This window comes from Ranitomeya variabilis, chromosome 2 (assembly GCF_051348905.1).
Source record: "Ranitomeya variabilis isolate aRanVar5 chromosome 2, aRanVar5.hap1, whole genome shotgun sequence".
In the NCBI taxonomy this organism is placed as follows: Eukaryota; Metazoa; Chordata; class Amphibia; order Anura; family Dendrobatidae; genus Ranitomeya; species Ranitomeya variabilis.
The window spans coordinates 183,620,493-183,637,607 of record NC_135233.1 but is presented as its reverse complement, the minus strand read 5'-3'; the positions used below and the strand labels follow the sequence as shown (position 1 = coordinate 183,637,607).

At 42.0% G+C, this 17,115-nt stretch overlaps 1 protein-coding gene and 1 long non-coding RNA gene across 2 annotated transcripts in view; one reads left to right on the top strand and one right to left on the bottom strand.

Annotated features, from left to right (window-relative positions):
• Positions 1-17,115, top strand: part of GNPAT (glyceronephosphate O-acyltransferase) — a 229,774-nt gene that overhangs the window by 107,679 nt on the left and 104,980 nt on the right. Inside the window, exon 10 of the mRNA XM_077283278.1 lies at positions 4,456-4,701. Coding sequence (XP_077139393.1) covers positions 4,456-4,701 — 246 coding nt within the window. The remainder of the gene's footprint in view (positions 1-4,455; positions 4,702-17,115) is intronic.
• The window catches only part of LOC143804815 (uncharacterized), a 97,876-nt gene continuing 91,162 nt past the window's right edge, over positions 10,402-17,115 (bottom strand). The window contains exon 3 of the long non-coding RNA XR_013221113.1: positions 10,402-10,470. This is a non-coding gene — a long non-coding RNA (uncharacterized LOC143804815). The remainder of the gene's footprint in view (positions 10,471-17,115) is intronic.

Genomic DNA, 17,115 nt, shown 5'->3' with positions numbered 1-17,115 from the left:
AATTGGGATGGTCGACCTGGCTCTCTTACCAAGAGGATCCACACTCCGGGCAGAGTGAAAGCTTCCTTAACATGGTGGATGAATCCCAGGAACCTTCTGAAAGGTGTATGTTGGATTCAGTCTCCTCTAACTACGATCAAAACAGATGCCAGCAAGAGGGGCTGGGGAGCCATAGTAGAGCATGTCCCCTATCAAGGTCATTGGAGCCAGTCGATCACCGAGAAATCATCAAACTTCAGGGAGCTCAAAGCTGTGGAAGAGACCCTATTAGCGGCAAGTCATCAGATTTCTGGACAACATGTCCAGATATACTCTGACAACATGACCACGGTGGCTTATATCAGGCACCAGGGCAGTACAAGGACCCTCAGCCTAAAAAAGATCTCCGCTCGAATCTTTTCCTGGGCCGAAAAACACCTACTGTCCCTGACGGCAATCCACCTGAAGGGTACTACAAATTTTCAGGCGGACTACCTAAGCCGCCAGGATATTCATCCTGGCGAATGGAGCCTGGATCTTCAAACATTCAACATGTTGGTTCACAGATGGGGTCATCCAGACGTCGACCTCTTTGCCTCTCACCAGAACGCAAAAGTCGAAACCTTTTTTTCCTTGAACCCAAGAGGCAATCCCAGGGGGTTGGATGCTCTAACCCAAGATTGGCAGTTTCACCTGGCTTACGCATTTCCGCCAATCCCAATCCTTGCCAAGGTTCTACGGAAGATACGCCTAGAAAGGACTCCGACTATCCTGATAGCTCCATTGTGGCCCAAAAGAAATTGGTTCAACTTAATTATCCAACTACAAGTGGATGGACCGGTAATGTTACCGATAAAGCACGATCTTCTTTCTCAGGGTCCCATTCTCCACTCAGACCCTCAGAAGTGGAGCTTGGCGGCGTGGTTGCTGAAGCCCAGGTTTTAAGAGCTAAAGGACTATCAATCCCCGTCATAGCTACTCTCCAAAAATCGAGAAAACCGGTAACCAACGCCATCTACAATAAGATCTGGAAAAAGTTTTCTTCATTCTGTCTGCCTAACCTTCCAGACCCTCTCAAGCCTAATATACCCATCATTTTGGATTTTTTACAAAAAGGCTTGGAAATAGGTCTCAGGCCCAGTACCTCAAGGTCCAGGTCTCTGCGCTTAGCTCGTTTTTTGACCACGATTTAGCGAGTCATCGCTGGATTAAAAGGTTTATGACATCAGCTACTAGAATGAATCCTAGAAAACAGATCATAGTTCCCCCATGGGATCTCAATGTAGTACTTCAAGGTCTGACAGGTCCACCCTTTGAACCACTATCTTCTTGTTCTCCACAAAACCTAGCCTACAAAACTGTGTTTTTGGTAGCCATTACTTCAGCCAGAAGGATTGGTGAATTACAGGCCTTGTCTATACGAGAACCTTATCTTCTGGTAAGAGATGATTCAATTGTGCTTCGTCTGGATCCGTCCTTTCTTCCGAAGGTTATCTCTGACTTTCATCGTTCTCAAGAGATTTTCCTACCCACCTTTTGCCACAATCCAGCAAACTTGGAAGAAAGAAGATTCAACACCTTGGATGTCCGGCGTATTCTTTTACAGTACTTGGACCTGACCCGTTCGCTCAGAATTGATCATAACCTATTTGTCCATCTCTCAAGACAAAACAAGGGGAAAAAAGTAGCCAAAAGTACCATCGCTACATGGATCAAGAAAGCTATAACGGAAGCCTACCTCGCTCTAAACAAATTGCCTCCAGTAGGAATCAAAGCCCACTCAACCAGATCTACATCGGTTTCCTGGGCAGAAAGAGCAGGCGCATCTCCGGAGCAGATTTGCAGGGCAGCAACATGGTCTTCACTCCATACCTTCTCTAAACATTACAGACTAGATGTATTGTCCAATAAGGACTTAGCCTTCGGCCGTAAAGTACTCCAGGCCGTTGTCCCTCCCTAGTGCCAAATTAGTTGGTATTCCTCCATATGCCGTCGTGGAAGGTGACTAGAGAAAATAGAATTATTCTTACCGTTAATTCGGTTTCTGGGAACCTTCCACGACGGCACTAATTTCCCACCCGATACATATTCCTGGATTAGTTCTGGGATTCTGAAGGTAAACCAGTGCTATGGTCTCAGTTGTAAGTCACTGGCAAGTGGGAGGTCCTTTTAACCTCTCTGTGTTTCCTGTTCCCCATTAGGGCAAAGAGACAACCTCCATATGCCGTCGTGGAAGGTTCCCAGAAACCGAATTAACGGTAAGAATAATTCTATTTTTTTCTCTTTTACAGAACCCGGGTCTTCAGGTGGATTAAGCGTACAATAAAGATTTTACAACTCCATGTATGTATTAATTTCATTAAAATACTTTATTCTTAATGTGTGTGTGTATTATTAACCCTTTACTACTATTGGATTAATAATGGATAGGTGTCTTATTGACATCTCTCTATTATTAAGCAGGCTTAATGTCACCTTACATCAGCAAGGTGACATTAACCCTTTATTACCCCATATCCAACCGCTACTCGGGAGTGGGAAGAGAGAGGCTAAGTGCCAGAATAGGCGCATCTTACAGATGTGCCTTTTCTGGGGTGGCTGGGAGCAGATGTTTTTAGCCGGGGGGGGGAGGGGGCAATATCCATGGGCCCTCTCTAGGCTATTAATATCTGCCCTCAGTCACTGGCTTTCCCACTATGGCGGAGAAAATTGCGCAGGAGCCCATGCCAGTTTTTTCCATGATTTAACCCTTTTTTGTAACAGCTAGAGCCCCCACATTTTGCACACACACTCTACTAACATTATTAGTGAGGAATATGTAAAAAAATAAGGGATATGAAATGGTTTACCATATGTAAACCATGTCTCATGTCCTGCGGGTTTGATAAGGAGATAGCAAAAGCCGGCAATTGAATTACCGGCTTTTATGTTATCTACCGCTTTATGAAATATGTGTGTATATATATATAGATAGATAGATAGAGAGAGAGGGAGAGAAAAAATTGGAACAGCATCAGATACTACCTTAAAGACGTGCAAAGTTTCCCCAAACAATATTCAAATGGCTTTTAAAATGGAAATAAAAAAGGAAAACAGCACAAAAAAACTAAAAAAAAAGTGGACTTTATTGCCCAAACGGCGTGGCAGCGTTTCGGATATAGTATCGTTTCTCAAGCGCATGCGCTTTACATGCGCATAATACGCAGCCCCACCCTGCCTACGGATGACATACGGATCACTGTTTTGGGATCATTTCTGCGTATTATGCCTGTAAAAAAAACGGACCGTATTTTCATACTCCAAGTGTGACATCGGCCTAACAGTGAGTGCATTGAACAATGCTAGATATTCAGACCTTTCAGTGGATAATCTGGGGCACAGATGGGCAGCCTGTGTCCCATCATATATCATTCCATAGCATTTATTTATGAAAATCTTTTTGCACCCTAAGGCTAAGTGCACACATTGCAGAATTGCCACGGAAATTTCCACAGCAATTCCGTAACTCCTGCCGCGGGTATATCGCATGTGGAATTGGCATGCGTATTCCCGCTAAACACTAGCGTTTTGCATGCATAATTAGCTTGCAGAATGCTAGCGTTTTCCAAGCGATCTGTAGAATCGCTTGGAAAACTGATTGACAGGTTGGTCACACTTGTCAAACATAGTGTTTGACAGGTGTGTCCAACTTTTTACTATTGATGCTGCCTATGCAGCATCAATAGTAAAACGATAGAATGTTAAAAATAATAATAAAAAAAAAGAATTCATGATATTCTCACCTTCCGGCGTCCCTCGCAGCGTTCCCGCTCCTCGCGATGCTCCGGTCCCAATAATGCATAGCTGCAAAAACTCCGCTACGTCATCACAGGTCATTTTCGCAATGCATTATTGGGAACGGAAGCATCGCGAGGAGCAGGAACGCTGCGAGGGACGCCGGAAGGTGAGAATATCACGATTTTTAATTTTAATTCTTTTTTTTAACAATTATATGCTTCCTAGGGCCTGGAGGAGAGTCTCCTCTCCTCCACCCTGGGTACCAACCGCACATGATCCGCTTACTTCCCGCATGGTGGGCATAGCCCCATGCGGAAAGTGAGAGGATCAATGCATTCCTATGTGTGCTGAATCCCTGAACATGCTGCGTTTCTTTCCGGAATGCGATTCCGCCGCAGAAGAAAACGCAACATGTGAACAAAAATTGCGGATTGCGTTCTAATAATAGGATGCTTAATGTATGCATTTTTTCCTCGGTTTTATCGCGTTTTTATAGCGAAAAAGCGCGAAAAATCCTGAACGTGTGCACATAGCCTTAATGAGATAATTCCTAATTCTTAAGTATTGTTTAATTATGTGAACGATGAAAGAGATTTTGTTTTTTGCTTTGTCGGTATTAGTATACGTATATACATAAGTAACAATAGCAGAGAAAGAGTGATAACTTCTTGTTCTACCATATTTTTTTGTGTGTTCTAGAAAACATGTCAGCCAGTAAAGTAGTTCGAGCGAGTGTGGACCTCCACTCAAACATTATGAAACTTGCTGATGGAGAAGTAGTCTTATATGAGAACAGACCAAATGATGTTATTACTGAAGAACGAGTCTTTATCCGGGCTGCTACTTTGCTCATGTGTGCCTTCTATAGGAACCAGTTGGTCAATATATATGTACGTCCTGCCCTGGTAGTGCTAGCTTGCAAGATGTCAACCAGCTCCTCAAGAGGTAGGGGGCCGCTACATTCATCTCTTGTTACTTCGAACAATGTACATCACTAATTTTAATCTAGTTGTTATGATTTTCCTATTTTTCCGAAGAATCCAATTGTACGTAAATGATGTGTGCAAGGACCTGCAGATATTCCTGCTATTAAATAGTTTGTCCAGCCCTAGGGACATTTATGGCAAGCAGTGCAGCTTGCTAAATCCTAACAGTTTCTAATATACATGCAGTGGGTTGTGAAAGTATTCAACCCTCACTTCCTTGGCTTTTTATTAATTTTGTTACAACTTGTGTTTAAATATTTTTGTAATTTGATTCGTGTGTGATACGTCAGCACTAAATAGTCTGAGTTTGTGAGGTGAAGTGAAAAAATATAGGCATAAATTACATTTCTGGGATCAAATAACTAAAAATTTGCATGTGCGTATGTTTTCACCCCTTTTGCTATAAACCCCCTAAACATTGGTGCAAGTAAAGACCTTCATAAGTCCCATGCTTAGTGAATGAAAGTCGAGCTGTATTCAATCTAAGTGTCACATGGTTTGTCAGTATATACACACCGTTTCTCAAAGGCTACTGAGGCTACAACACCATTAAGCAAAAGGCACCAATAACCAAACAACATTAAGGAGCTTTCCAAGCAAGTCAGGGACAAAGTTGTTAAGAAGTACAAGTCAGACTTGGGTTATAAAAAGAAAAAAATATCTCATTTTCTGATGATCCCCCGGAGCACCATCAAATCTATTATCCTCTAATGGAAAGAGCATGGTACCACAACAAGCCTGCGAAGAGAGGGCCACCCACCAAATCTCTCATCCAGGGTAAGGAGGGCATTAATCAGAGAGGTAACGCTGAAGTAGCTGCAGCGTTCCAAAGCAGACACTAGAGTATCTTTCCATATGACCACAATAAGACATTGTAATGATTATAAGGGATAACTCAGGAGACTCTTTGCATGGAACAAGACAACTACAGGACTCAGTTTTATAAGTGGTAAAGTCTATATTATCACACGGTGATTCAAACAGGTGCAGAGAGAAACTCAAGTCCACAACACTTGGAGTAAATATTAAACGCAGCTTAGAAGTCTATAGGAAACTTCAGAGGAAAATGCAATCACACAGAAAGTCTATGAAGCACAATTATTCTTGACGATACTTGACACGAATAAGTCCTTGGTAGTCCAAACACCGATAGATATGCTTTTAAGGCAGTTCAAATAATATCTTAGCACAACCAGGGAGGCCTGGGTAAAAGTCTCAGGTTTAAGCAGAGCAGCAACAGCTTACATGTCCAGCAAATGCAGATGGAAACAAACACAAGCAGCCAGATGGAGGATTACTGGAACTGGTGTATGCAGCAGAAACTCAGAGCTGAGTAGCAGGATCTCCACACAGGTTCACAGGAGCAGGTGCAAAGCCAGGGAGTCATCAGGAGCTGGATGCAAGGCAGAATACTCTAGCACAGACTAAAGGCTGGGGTGGAGTTATATAGCAGGAAGACACAGTGCACATGAGACCAAAGACGCCATCTTGGAAAAGGGCAGTAATGCACAAAAGGTAATCAAAATGTTCAGAGTCCTGACAGACATACTTGTCATATGGGTAGCTTTATGGAAGAGTGGGCAGAAAAAACTTTTACTTGCACATAATAATTGTAAGGCTCGTTTTGAATTTGCCAAAAGACATGTGGGAGACTCCCCAAATATATGGAGGACCTACACCTGTGGTCAGATGAGATAAAAATTTTAATTTTTGGAAACCAAAGTAAACGCTATATCTGGCACAAAAACAACAAAGTTCATCACACCAAGAACACTATACCCACAATGAAACCTGGTGGTGTCATCATCATGCTGTGGTGATGCTTTTTAGCAGCAGGAACAGGGTAAATGGTCAGAGTTGAGGGGAAGACAGATGTCAATGATTTGCGATTGGAACAGAGGTTCACCTTCCAACAAGACAATGACCCAAAGCATACTGCTAAAGCAACACTAAAGTGGTTTAAGGGAAAGCATGCAAATGTTTTGGAGTGGCCTAGTCAAAGCCCAGACCTTACTCCAATTGAGAATCTGTGGTCAGATTTGAAGATTGTTGTCCACTAGAGGAAACCACCTAACTTGAAGGAGCTGGAACAGTTTTGCCTTGAGGAATGAGCAAAAATCCCAGTGTCAACATGTAGAAAAGATCATGGAGACTTGTACAAAGTGACTTGCAGCTGTAATTGCCGCAAATGAAGTCTCTACAAAGTACTGACTTTAGGGGGTGAATATTTATGCACACTGAAGTTTTCAGTTATTTTGTCCTATTTGTTGTTTTCTTCACAATAAAAAGAAACCCAAATGTTCACAGTTGTAGGTATGTTTTTTACATCATGAATTGAGGCGAACACAAAAAAAGAACAGTGAAATTCAAGGTTGTGAGGTAGCAAAAAGTAAAAAAAAATGCTAAGGAGAAGGGTGGGGGATGAATACTTTCACAAGCCTTTGTAGTATCGCTTAGGCAAAACAGGTGTGTGTTTAGTTTTTTTTTTTATCCACAGAGTCAGTGTAAAATGGGTTTGTCCAATCCTTGGGAAATTTTAAGCAAGCAGTGCAGCTTGCAGAATTGATAGTTTAGCTCTTGGTTCAGCATGCCTGTTCAGCTGGTCGTCACTTGTAACTTGCAGTTACGAGATCTAGCTTCTCAATCACCTCTATCAATGGTTCAGTGGTTGTCACGTTTCCATAGGTTTGCAAATGTATAGAGCATTGAGAGAAGTGGATGAGAAGCTAGTAGGCATGTGATAGTAGGCATGTGAATGCAAGTTTGTAAATTGCATACTTGCACTCTCTATTAGACCTTTAGAACCGGCAAGCTGAGATTAATCCTGATAACTAACTTTTGCAGCATTTTTTGTGCCAAAACCTGATGAAGTATAATCAGATTTTTTTTTTTGTACTAAACTTTATCAACATGCATAAGAGACAAAAACAAATGTATTTTGTGCAAAACCTTGGGTTTTACAGAATGCAGAATATCACTTCTTTCAGCTTTTTTTCAGCGTTTTGCACCCGTCGAAAGTAATGGGTGGTGAAAAAAATGCTGGTATCAGATTTTGTTGCATTTGTAGGAAAAAAAAAACAAGTACAGCAGTATGTGAAACCCATTTGTTTTTCTGATTTTCACAAGTTTACCATGTTGTCTTGGTCACCTGAGATTGCAGTTAGGACTAGTATAGTGTAATTAAATTAGTGATGTGTACAAAAGTAAACATTGGCTGACCATGGTGTGAAATTGAACAATGCCTGGGCAACTCAATGGAGGACCAAAGTGTAAAAGTAAAGTGTCCTACAAATTCAATGCATTGCCAGTGTCTTAAGTATTCCTGACCAATTCACTGCTTGCATTAGTATTGTATATTTTTTCATGAACATATACCTTGCATTGGTAACCTGTGTTCATGCTTTTGTGGTAGACGCAAGGCTGAACTTTGCGATACTAAAAAATGCACCAAAACCTGCGTTTTTTACGCTGCTTCTTTTCTGCCAAAAGAGGAGGTTTTCCTGTATCAAGAACGCAACATTTCAGAGTACAGGTTTCCAGCTGCTGCAACCCCATGGGTTGGGAGATACAACGTATTATTCGAGCATTAGGGAACGCGGGTAACCTGTGCTGCTGGTAGTGTATCCACAAAAGAAGCCAATAAATGGCATAGAGACTAACAGTGCGGTTCAATCTCAATGCTTTTTAGAATCCTTTGATTTCTTCATCAGGAGACCACAAAGATTAACTCCTCACTCCCCAAGCCTGCTTTCACCTTCGTGACCAGTGTCACTTTATGTGGTAATAACTCTGGAATGCTTCTAGCGATGCTGAGATGTTTTTTGGTGACATAGTGTACTTCATGATAGTGGTATATTTTGGTTGATATGAGTTTCGTATAATTATGAAAATATCTAAAATTTGAAAATGTATCAATTTTTAAACTTTAAATTTTTGTGCCCTTAAGTCACAGATTTATGTCACAAAATAGTTACATTTCCCACATCTACTTTACATCAGCACAAATTAAGATAATTTTCTTTGCTAGGAAGTTAGAAGGGTTAAAAGTTGACCAGCGATTTCTAATTTTTCCAATAAAATTTACAAAACCAATTTTTTTTAGAGACCACCTCACATTTGAAGCGACTTTGAGGGGTCTATATGACCGAAAATACCCAAAAGTGACACCATTCTAAAAACTGCACCTCTCAAGGTGCTCAAAACCACATTCAAGAAGTTTATTAACCCTTCAAGTGCTTCACAGGAACTGAAGCAATGTGGAAGGAATAAATTACATTTAATTATTTTTCACAAAAATTTTAATTTAGACCTACATTTTTCTATTTTAACAAGAATAACAGGAGAAAATGGACTTCTGTATCTGTTGTGCAATGTCTCCTGAGCTTGCTGATAACCCATTTGTAGGGGAAACTATAGTTTGGGCGCACGGCAGGGCTCGGTAGAGAAGGAGTGCCATTTGACTTTTTGAATGCAAAATTTGCTGTAATAATTAGCAGATGCCATGGCATGTTTGGAGAGCACCTGATCTGCCTAAACAGTGGAAACTCCTCACAAGTGACCTCATTTTAGAAACTAGACCCCTCAAGGACCTCATCTAGATATGGGGTGAGTACCTTGAATTTTATTAAGTTTTTCAAAATAGTATTACAGAAGAGAAAGAATCAAAACCCTTCATGATAAGAACAGATTTCTTAAGATCGCAAAACTTGATGCAATTTCTAACAACAAAAAATAAACAAATTTGTCATCAATGTTAAATTGTCACAATGTAATACGTTTACATGTCAATATATAGCTTAAGCAAAAACATAGACCCTACAAGACACGGACAGAAGGGGGAGATAAAACCTATATTTGTTATTTGACCCATAGCAACTAATTTTCACTGCATTTATTAGTCGTCTCCCAGAACCCAATACGTGTCCCAAGGAATCCAAACTGCATTGAAACAATCAATATTATTATTCAACGTCGCAGTGAGATATTCCATACCTTGAATATCTTGTATTTGCGACTGTAGCTCTGTGTTTGATGGGGGACAAATCGACTTCCGCTTACAGGCTATCAAACATCTGGCAGCCGTTGTTATATGTAACAATAGCTGTTTGACTTCGCGATCTAGTTTAAATGATGATATATTGAGTAAATAAAATTTTGGACCCAAGAGGGTGGCTGGTGACATTGCTAATCAAGGACTTGACATATTCCGAGAAGACTAGAATATTTGGGCATGGCCAAAACAAATGGGACAGGTCACCTTCTGCATTCTGTATTGAATGGAAGCGTTGGCACAGGTGATGAAGTTCACATTTTTTTTTTATTTTTAGAGTGGAACCTCAGGACCTCAGTCCGGGGGGCTCCGAAGGAGGCGTAACTAGTGAGCCCCAGGTATCCCGTAGTAAGATACCTCGAACAGGACCAGAGTGGAATACCTGGGGGGCATAGGTGCTACCTCCAGTTAGACCCCGGACACGTGGCAGCTGTACCAGCAGGACAAACAGGTAAACAAATATAATAGAGATGGTGGAGCAGACTGACGGACACAAGGTATGAGATGTGGAGCTGGCTCTGGTGAGGGTAGTCAGATTCTGGGTAGATGGGAGGAAGCTGTCTCTGGTACCTTTAGTGTTGTCCAGGGTACGGATGACTGGTGGCGGAACGGGATGGCACTTGCGTATCAAGGTGCAGGAGTAGTCTGAGGGTTGCCGAACAACTGGACACTGATATTCTGCGGAAACAAACAGTATAAGCAGAGTGCAAAACAGAATGCTATTAAAGAGCAGTCAGAACAGGAACAGAATCGGAAACAGCAAGAGTAGATACTCGCTGCTTCGGCACCCTCCATATGACGGAGGGGCCAGAAGTAGTAATCAGTACACTGCCATTGGCTAATTAAGATTTTCAAAAAATGCGCGCTGTCCCTTTAAAAGACCGGAGGTACACGCCCGTGTCCTAAGCATAACTCCCTGGAGGCCTGCTGGCAGTGTGCCAGGAAGTGGGGGAGGGAGAAGCAACAGGAGGACACTGAGGAACAGACCGAGAGCGAGGATCCACGCAGGGACCTCGCAGGGGCTGCTCCAGGAGCAGGTCAGGGACCAGAACTGGGGGCAGCGCCAGAACCGGGTGTAACACATTCCCACATCTCCAACAACTAGGGATGGCAGTGTTAAGTTTATGCAGGAAGGAAGGAGTATGATACCAGAGCATGAGTGACAACCTCATCATTAACTACAAAAAAATGTCTGACTGCTGTGCTTGCCAAGAAATATTAAGTTTTGATTGCCAGAGGGATCAAATACTTATTTCTCACTGCAAAATGCAAATTAATTTGTATAATTTATACAATGTGATTTTCTGGATTTATTTTTTGATATTCCATCAATGTTAAAATTTACCTACCCTTTAAATTATTGACTGTTCATGTCTTTGTCAGTGGGCAAACTTACAAAATCAGCAAGGGGTCAAATACTTATTTCCCCCACTGTAGATGGAAACCCCAAAGTAAATGTTCCGTGTGGAGCGCCGGATAAATGTGATCCTTAATGTTATGTAAAATGTTCCCAATAAAAGCTTAAACTCAATCCACAAAAAAAAATCAAGTCCTCACTCAGGTCCATCATCTGTTCTTGGAAATATAGGAGGCTTCCACGATACTGGTAGCACACAGGCTCAGGAAAAGCGAAATGTCTTCTCCTCCCTCAAAAGGAATTCAGCAAATTCTATACTCCTAAAACCAAATACCCCCCTCCCTGCTGAGCCCCAGTGTGTCTAAACCACATTTATCATCCACATGTTTGGCATTTCTGTAGCAGTGAGAGCCCGCCTAATTTATGGGTGCATGTCTCCAGAAACATGAGCTGGGCATAATGTACTGGTCACTTCAACATATACTGATCACTACAATGGCAGTTTGCAATTTTAACTCCACAACTTCCACTATTAATTGTTTCAGGAACAAACACTCATAGAGTCAAAATTGTCACTACACTTGTAGATAAATTCCCAAAGGGGTATAATTTCCTAAATGGGGTCAGGTGAGGGGAGATTCTGCTTTTCTAGCACCTTAGTGGCTCTGTATTTGGAGTCCGCAAAGAAAATCTGCTCTCCGTTCCTCCCAGGTCTCTCTGTGTGGCTATTTTTTTTTTTTTTAAATGTGGTCAATTTAAGGGGAGCTATGACTATAGAGCACACTGCAATAGATTAGTAGTAACCAAATATTTTATTAAACCACTACGTGTTTCGGCAGCGGACTGCTACCTTCCTCAGGTGGACGTCCGCTACCGGAGTTGTGCAGGGGTGCACAACCCTTCCAGGTGAGAGGCTAATACCCCACCTTTCATTGAAACATCCCAATTAAACCACCTGGTGCTTCTCATGCTGCTCTTTCATGTTTATTGTCTCTGTGTGGCTGAGCAGTGCTGTACCGCTATGTATAGGGTATTTCTACATTCAGCAGAAATTGTGGTGCCATTTTTACTCATTTCCCAGTATGAAAATGTAAAATTTGGGGCTGACATGCAATTTTGGTGGTAAAAATGTAAATAATATTTTCTTCACTGCCCAATGGTATCAAATTCTGTGACACACATGTGGTGTCAATATAATCACTGCACCGCTAGATGAATTTATTGAGAGGTGTAGTTTGTAAAATGGGGTCCCTTATCTGGGGTGCTGATGTTCTGGCACCTCAGGGGCTCTGCCAATGTGACATGGCACCCTCAAACCAGTGCATCAAAATCTGCACTGTAATATGACGCTCTTTCCCTTTTGAGTTTTGCATGGTGCCTCAGTAGTTTTCGACCACATATGAGGTATCGGTGAACTCAGGAGAAATTGCAGAATAAAGTTTGGGGACTATTTTTTCCTTTTATCCTTGTGAAAATACAAACTGTGTGGCTAAATTACACGTTTTTGTGTGAAAAATTAGATTTTTTTAAAAAAATTTCACGCCTCATTGTTATAAACTTTGTGACGTATTTGGGGTTTCAAGATGCTCACAACACATCTAGATAAATTCCCTCAGGGGTAGGTCTAGTTTCCAAAATGGTGTCACTTGTGTGGGGGGTTCCACTGTTTGGGCACCTCAGGGGCTCTCCAAACACGACATGATGAGTTCTCCTTTCCTTCCAAGCCCTGCCGTGCACCCGAACAGTAGTTTTCCTCCACATACATGCACTACAAATTGTTTGATGCAATTTCTTCTGTTACCCTTTTGAAAATGCAAAATTTGGAGCTAAAAAAACATTTTTGTGGGAAAAATGTGATTTTTTATTTTTTTTTATTTTTCATGGCTCAATGTGTTAGGGGTCGAGTTCCCGCCTCTGCACAGGGGGAATCTCGAGCCATCTCCTCTGCGGTCTCCCATTCTTCTCCAGCCGCAGTGGAGCCTGCTCAGCGGAGATGTCGGTCCCAGCGTCTGGCTCAGCCTTATACGGTGCGGATGGTTACAGCTGCCTTTCTAGGCTCAGCCATTGTAGCCAGTACTGGTCAGCGGCGAGGAGACATCTCTGGGACTAAGTCCTGCTTTTCCCCTTCTGAGCATGCCCAGGGTAAGACCTCTCATTGGAGGTCGGGGGTCACATTCTCAGGTACTGCAGCAGCTCCCATTGGTCCTCTAGGAAGGTCCTGAAGTTGCTCAGGTACTGTAGAAGCTCCCATTGGTCCTCTAATATCAACTAAGCTATGTGTTCAGCGCCAGTGTGGTCATGTGTATGTGGTTTCAGGGTTCGGCTGAAATAAGCCCCTAGAATACTGGCACCTCCGGTGAGGAGTTTAGTGTGTGTGGATTCAGAGCCTGGATGAAATAAGCCCCTAGAATACTGGCACCTCCGGTGAGGAGTTTCTATTCTGACTGCATGATCACTGTTCGCTCTATTTGGTAGCTGTGTTCCTCTGTGAGGTTAACAGGGCACAGCGTTCTCTTGTCTTAAGTGACTCTGTGAAGTAACAGGGTTCACTTATACCGCCATATAGTACCGTCACTTACTAGCAGCAGGTTTTACTCCTGCACGGTGGACCCCGGGTTGCAAACGCACCTATTTCTCTATAAATATATATTTGGTGCGTTCCGCCAAACCCTAACACAATGTTATAAACTTATGTGAAGCACCTGGGGTTTCATTGTGCTCAATACACATCTGAGGGGTCTAGTTTCTAAAATGGTGTCACTTGTGGGGGTTTTCACTAGTGATGAGCGAGTATACTCGTTGCTCGAGATTTCCCGAGCATGCTCGGGGGGTCTCCGAGTATTTGTAAGTGCTTGGAGACATGTGACATGACTCTCTTGATTTAAAGGCATAAAAATTAAAAGTTTGAAAATTGCAAAATATTAAACATTTTCTCCAAATTTCCGATTTTTTTTCACAAATAAACGTAAGTTACATCAAAGAAATTCTACCACTAATATGAAGTACAATATGTCACGAGTAAACTCTCAGAATCATTGGGATCCATTGAAGCGTTCCCGAGTTATGACCTCATAAAGTGACAGTGGTCAGAATTGAAAAAATTGGCCTTATCACGAAGGTGGGAACAGGCGTCAGGGTGAAGGGATTAAAGTCTGTGGTATTTATTTACAGTGGGTTGTTGGTGTGAGAGTTTGTGGGTGTCTTCGTCCTTTGGTTGCTTCCCTCCCTTATTTATCTTTTTTTAACCCCTTCCCAACCTGTGACACAGCGTATGCTTCATGAAAGTCGGTGCCAATCCGACCTGTGACGCATATGCTGTGTCACAGAATGATCACATTCCTGCAGATCGGGTGAAAGGGTTAACTCAAATTTCACCCGACCTGCAGGGGCAGGGGGAGTGGTGCTTCAGCACGGGGGGATGGCTTTGCCCCAGCGTGGCTATGATCGCTCTGATTGGCTGCTGAAAGTGAAACAGGCAGTCAGAGCAATTTGTAATATTTCACCTATGAAACTTGGTGAAATATTACAATTCAGCCATGGCCAATGCTGCAATATCATCGGCCACGGCTGGAGACCCCGATCTGCCCCCGCCACCTACTGACGGCGGCCGCCGCCATTAGTCTTTCCTCCCCTCCGTCCTGTCCTCTGCCACCCTCCTCTCCCCTCCGCCCCCCCCCCGCTGTCCGATCCCACCCCCATACTTACAGTCCCAGTGTCCCTCCATCTTCTCCTATGGCTGCCACCATCTTCCAAAATGGCGGGTGCATGCGCAGTGCGCGTGCCAAATCTGCTGGCCGGCAGATTCGTTCCAGGTACATTTTGATCACTGTGATAGGTTTTATCATAGTGATCAAAATAAAAAAAAATAAATAAATACCCCCCCCCCCTTTATCACCCCCATAGGTAGGGAACATAATAAAATAAAGAAAATATATTTATTTTTATTTTTCCACTAGGGTTAGGCTTAGGGCTGCAATTAGGGTTAGAGTTAGAATTAGGGTTCGGGTTGGAATTGGGGTTAGGGTTAGCATTAGGGTTAGAATTAGGCTATGTGCACACGGTGCGGATTTGGCTGTGGATCCGCAGCGGATTGGCTGCTGCGGATTCATAGCAGTTTTCCATCACGTTTACAGTACCATGTAATTTTGTTGTAAAAATGAGAAATCGCTGGTCAAATTTTAACCCTTATAACTTCCTAGCAAAAAAAAAATGTTGTTTACAAAATGTTGCTGATGTAAAGTAGACATGTGAGAAATGTTATTTATTAACTATTTTGTGTCACATAACTCTCTGGTTTAACAGAATAAAAATTCAAAATTTGAAAATTGCGAAATTTAAAAAATTTTCACCAAATTTCCGTTATTTTTCACAAACGCAAAAATTATCGACCTTAATTCACCACTAACATGAAGCCCAATATGTCACGAAAAAAAACAATCTCAGAATCGCTAGGATCCATTTAAGCATTCCTGAGTAAATGATGATGATGATGTTGTAGAATTCTTTAAAAAAAAAAATGGCGGCTGAGTCCACACGTGTGCATCCCACGATGTCCGGCGCCATTTTCTTCATGACACTGTGTCCGCGATTTGTTGTTTTCAATAAAATGGCACCTTAGTGTGGTAGCCTGACTGCCATTAGGTACCGAGATGAGATCCTCCACTTGTGAGACCATATGCTGGTGCGGTTGGCCCTGGGTTCCTCCTAATGCAGCCCGTTCCCCAGACCTGAATCCAATTGAACACATCTGGGACATCATGTCTCACACACCATTCACCAACGTCACGTTGCTCCACAGACTGTTCAGGAGTTGGTGGATGCTATAGTCCCGGTCTGGGATGAGATCCCTCAGGAGACCATACTCATCAGGAGCATGCCGAGGTGTTTTAGGGAGGTCATACAGGCAACACACACACAACTGTGAGGCATTTCCACTGAAGTTGGATCAGCCTGTAATTTGATTTTGAGTATCATTCCAAATCCAGACCATGGGATATTCATTTTGATTTACATTGATCATTTTTATGTTTTATTGTCCCCAACACATTCCACTATGTAATGATCTTAATGTAATGATAATAATCTTTATTTTTATATAGCGCTAACATATTCCGCAGCGCTTTACAGGTTGCACGCATTATTGTCGCTGTCCCCGTTGGGGCTCACAATCTAAATTCCCTACCAGTATGTCTTTGGAATGGTGGAGGAAACCCACGCAAACACGGAGAGAACATACAAACTCTTTGCAGATGTTGTCCTTAGTGGGGCTTGAACCCAGGACTCCAGTGCTGCAAGGCTGCTGTGCTATCCACTGCACCAACGTGCTGCCCAAAGACTTGCAACTGAAATATTTCATTAAGTGATATCTAGGGTGTGGTATTTTAGTGTTCCCTCTATTTTTTTGAGCAGTATATATATATATATATATATATATATATATATATATATATATATATATATATATATATATATATATATATATATATATATATATATATATATATATATATATATATATATATATATATATATATATAATTTATACAGTGGTGTGAAAAGAGTGTTTGCCCCTATCCTGGCTTCCTGTTCTTTTGCATGTTTGTCACACTTAAATGTTTCAGATCACCAAACTAATTTAAATATTAGACAAAGATGACACAAGTAAATGCAAAGTGCATTTTTTAAATGAAGGTCTTTATTATTAAGGGAAAAAGAAATCCAAACCTATAGGGTTCTGTGTAAAAAAAAAAAGTGATTGCCCCCTAAACCTAATAACTGGTTGGCCACCCTTAGCAGCAACAAGTGCAATCAAGTGTTTGCGATAACTCGCAGTCAGTCTTTTACAACGCTCTGGAGGAGCTTTGGCTCACTGATCTTTGCAGAATTGTTGTAATTCAGACACATTAGACTGTTTCCAAGAATGATCCGCCTTTTTAAGATCATGCCACAGCATCTCAGTCGAATTA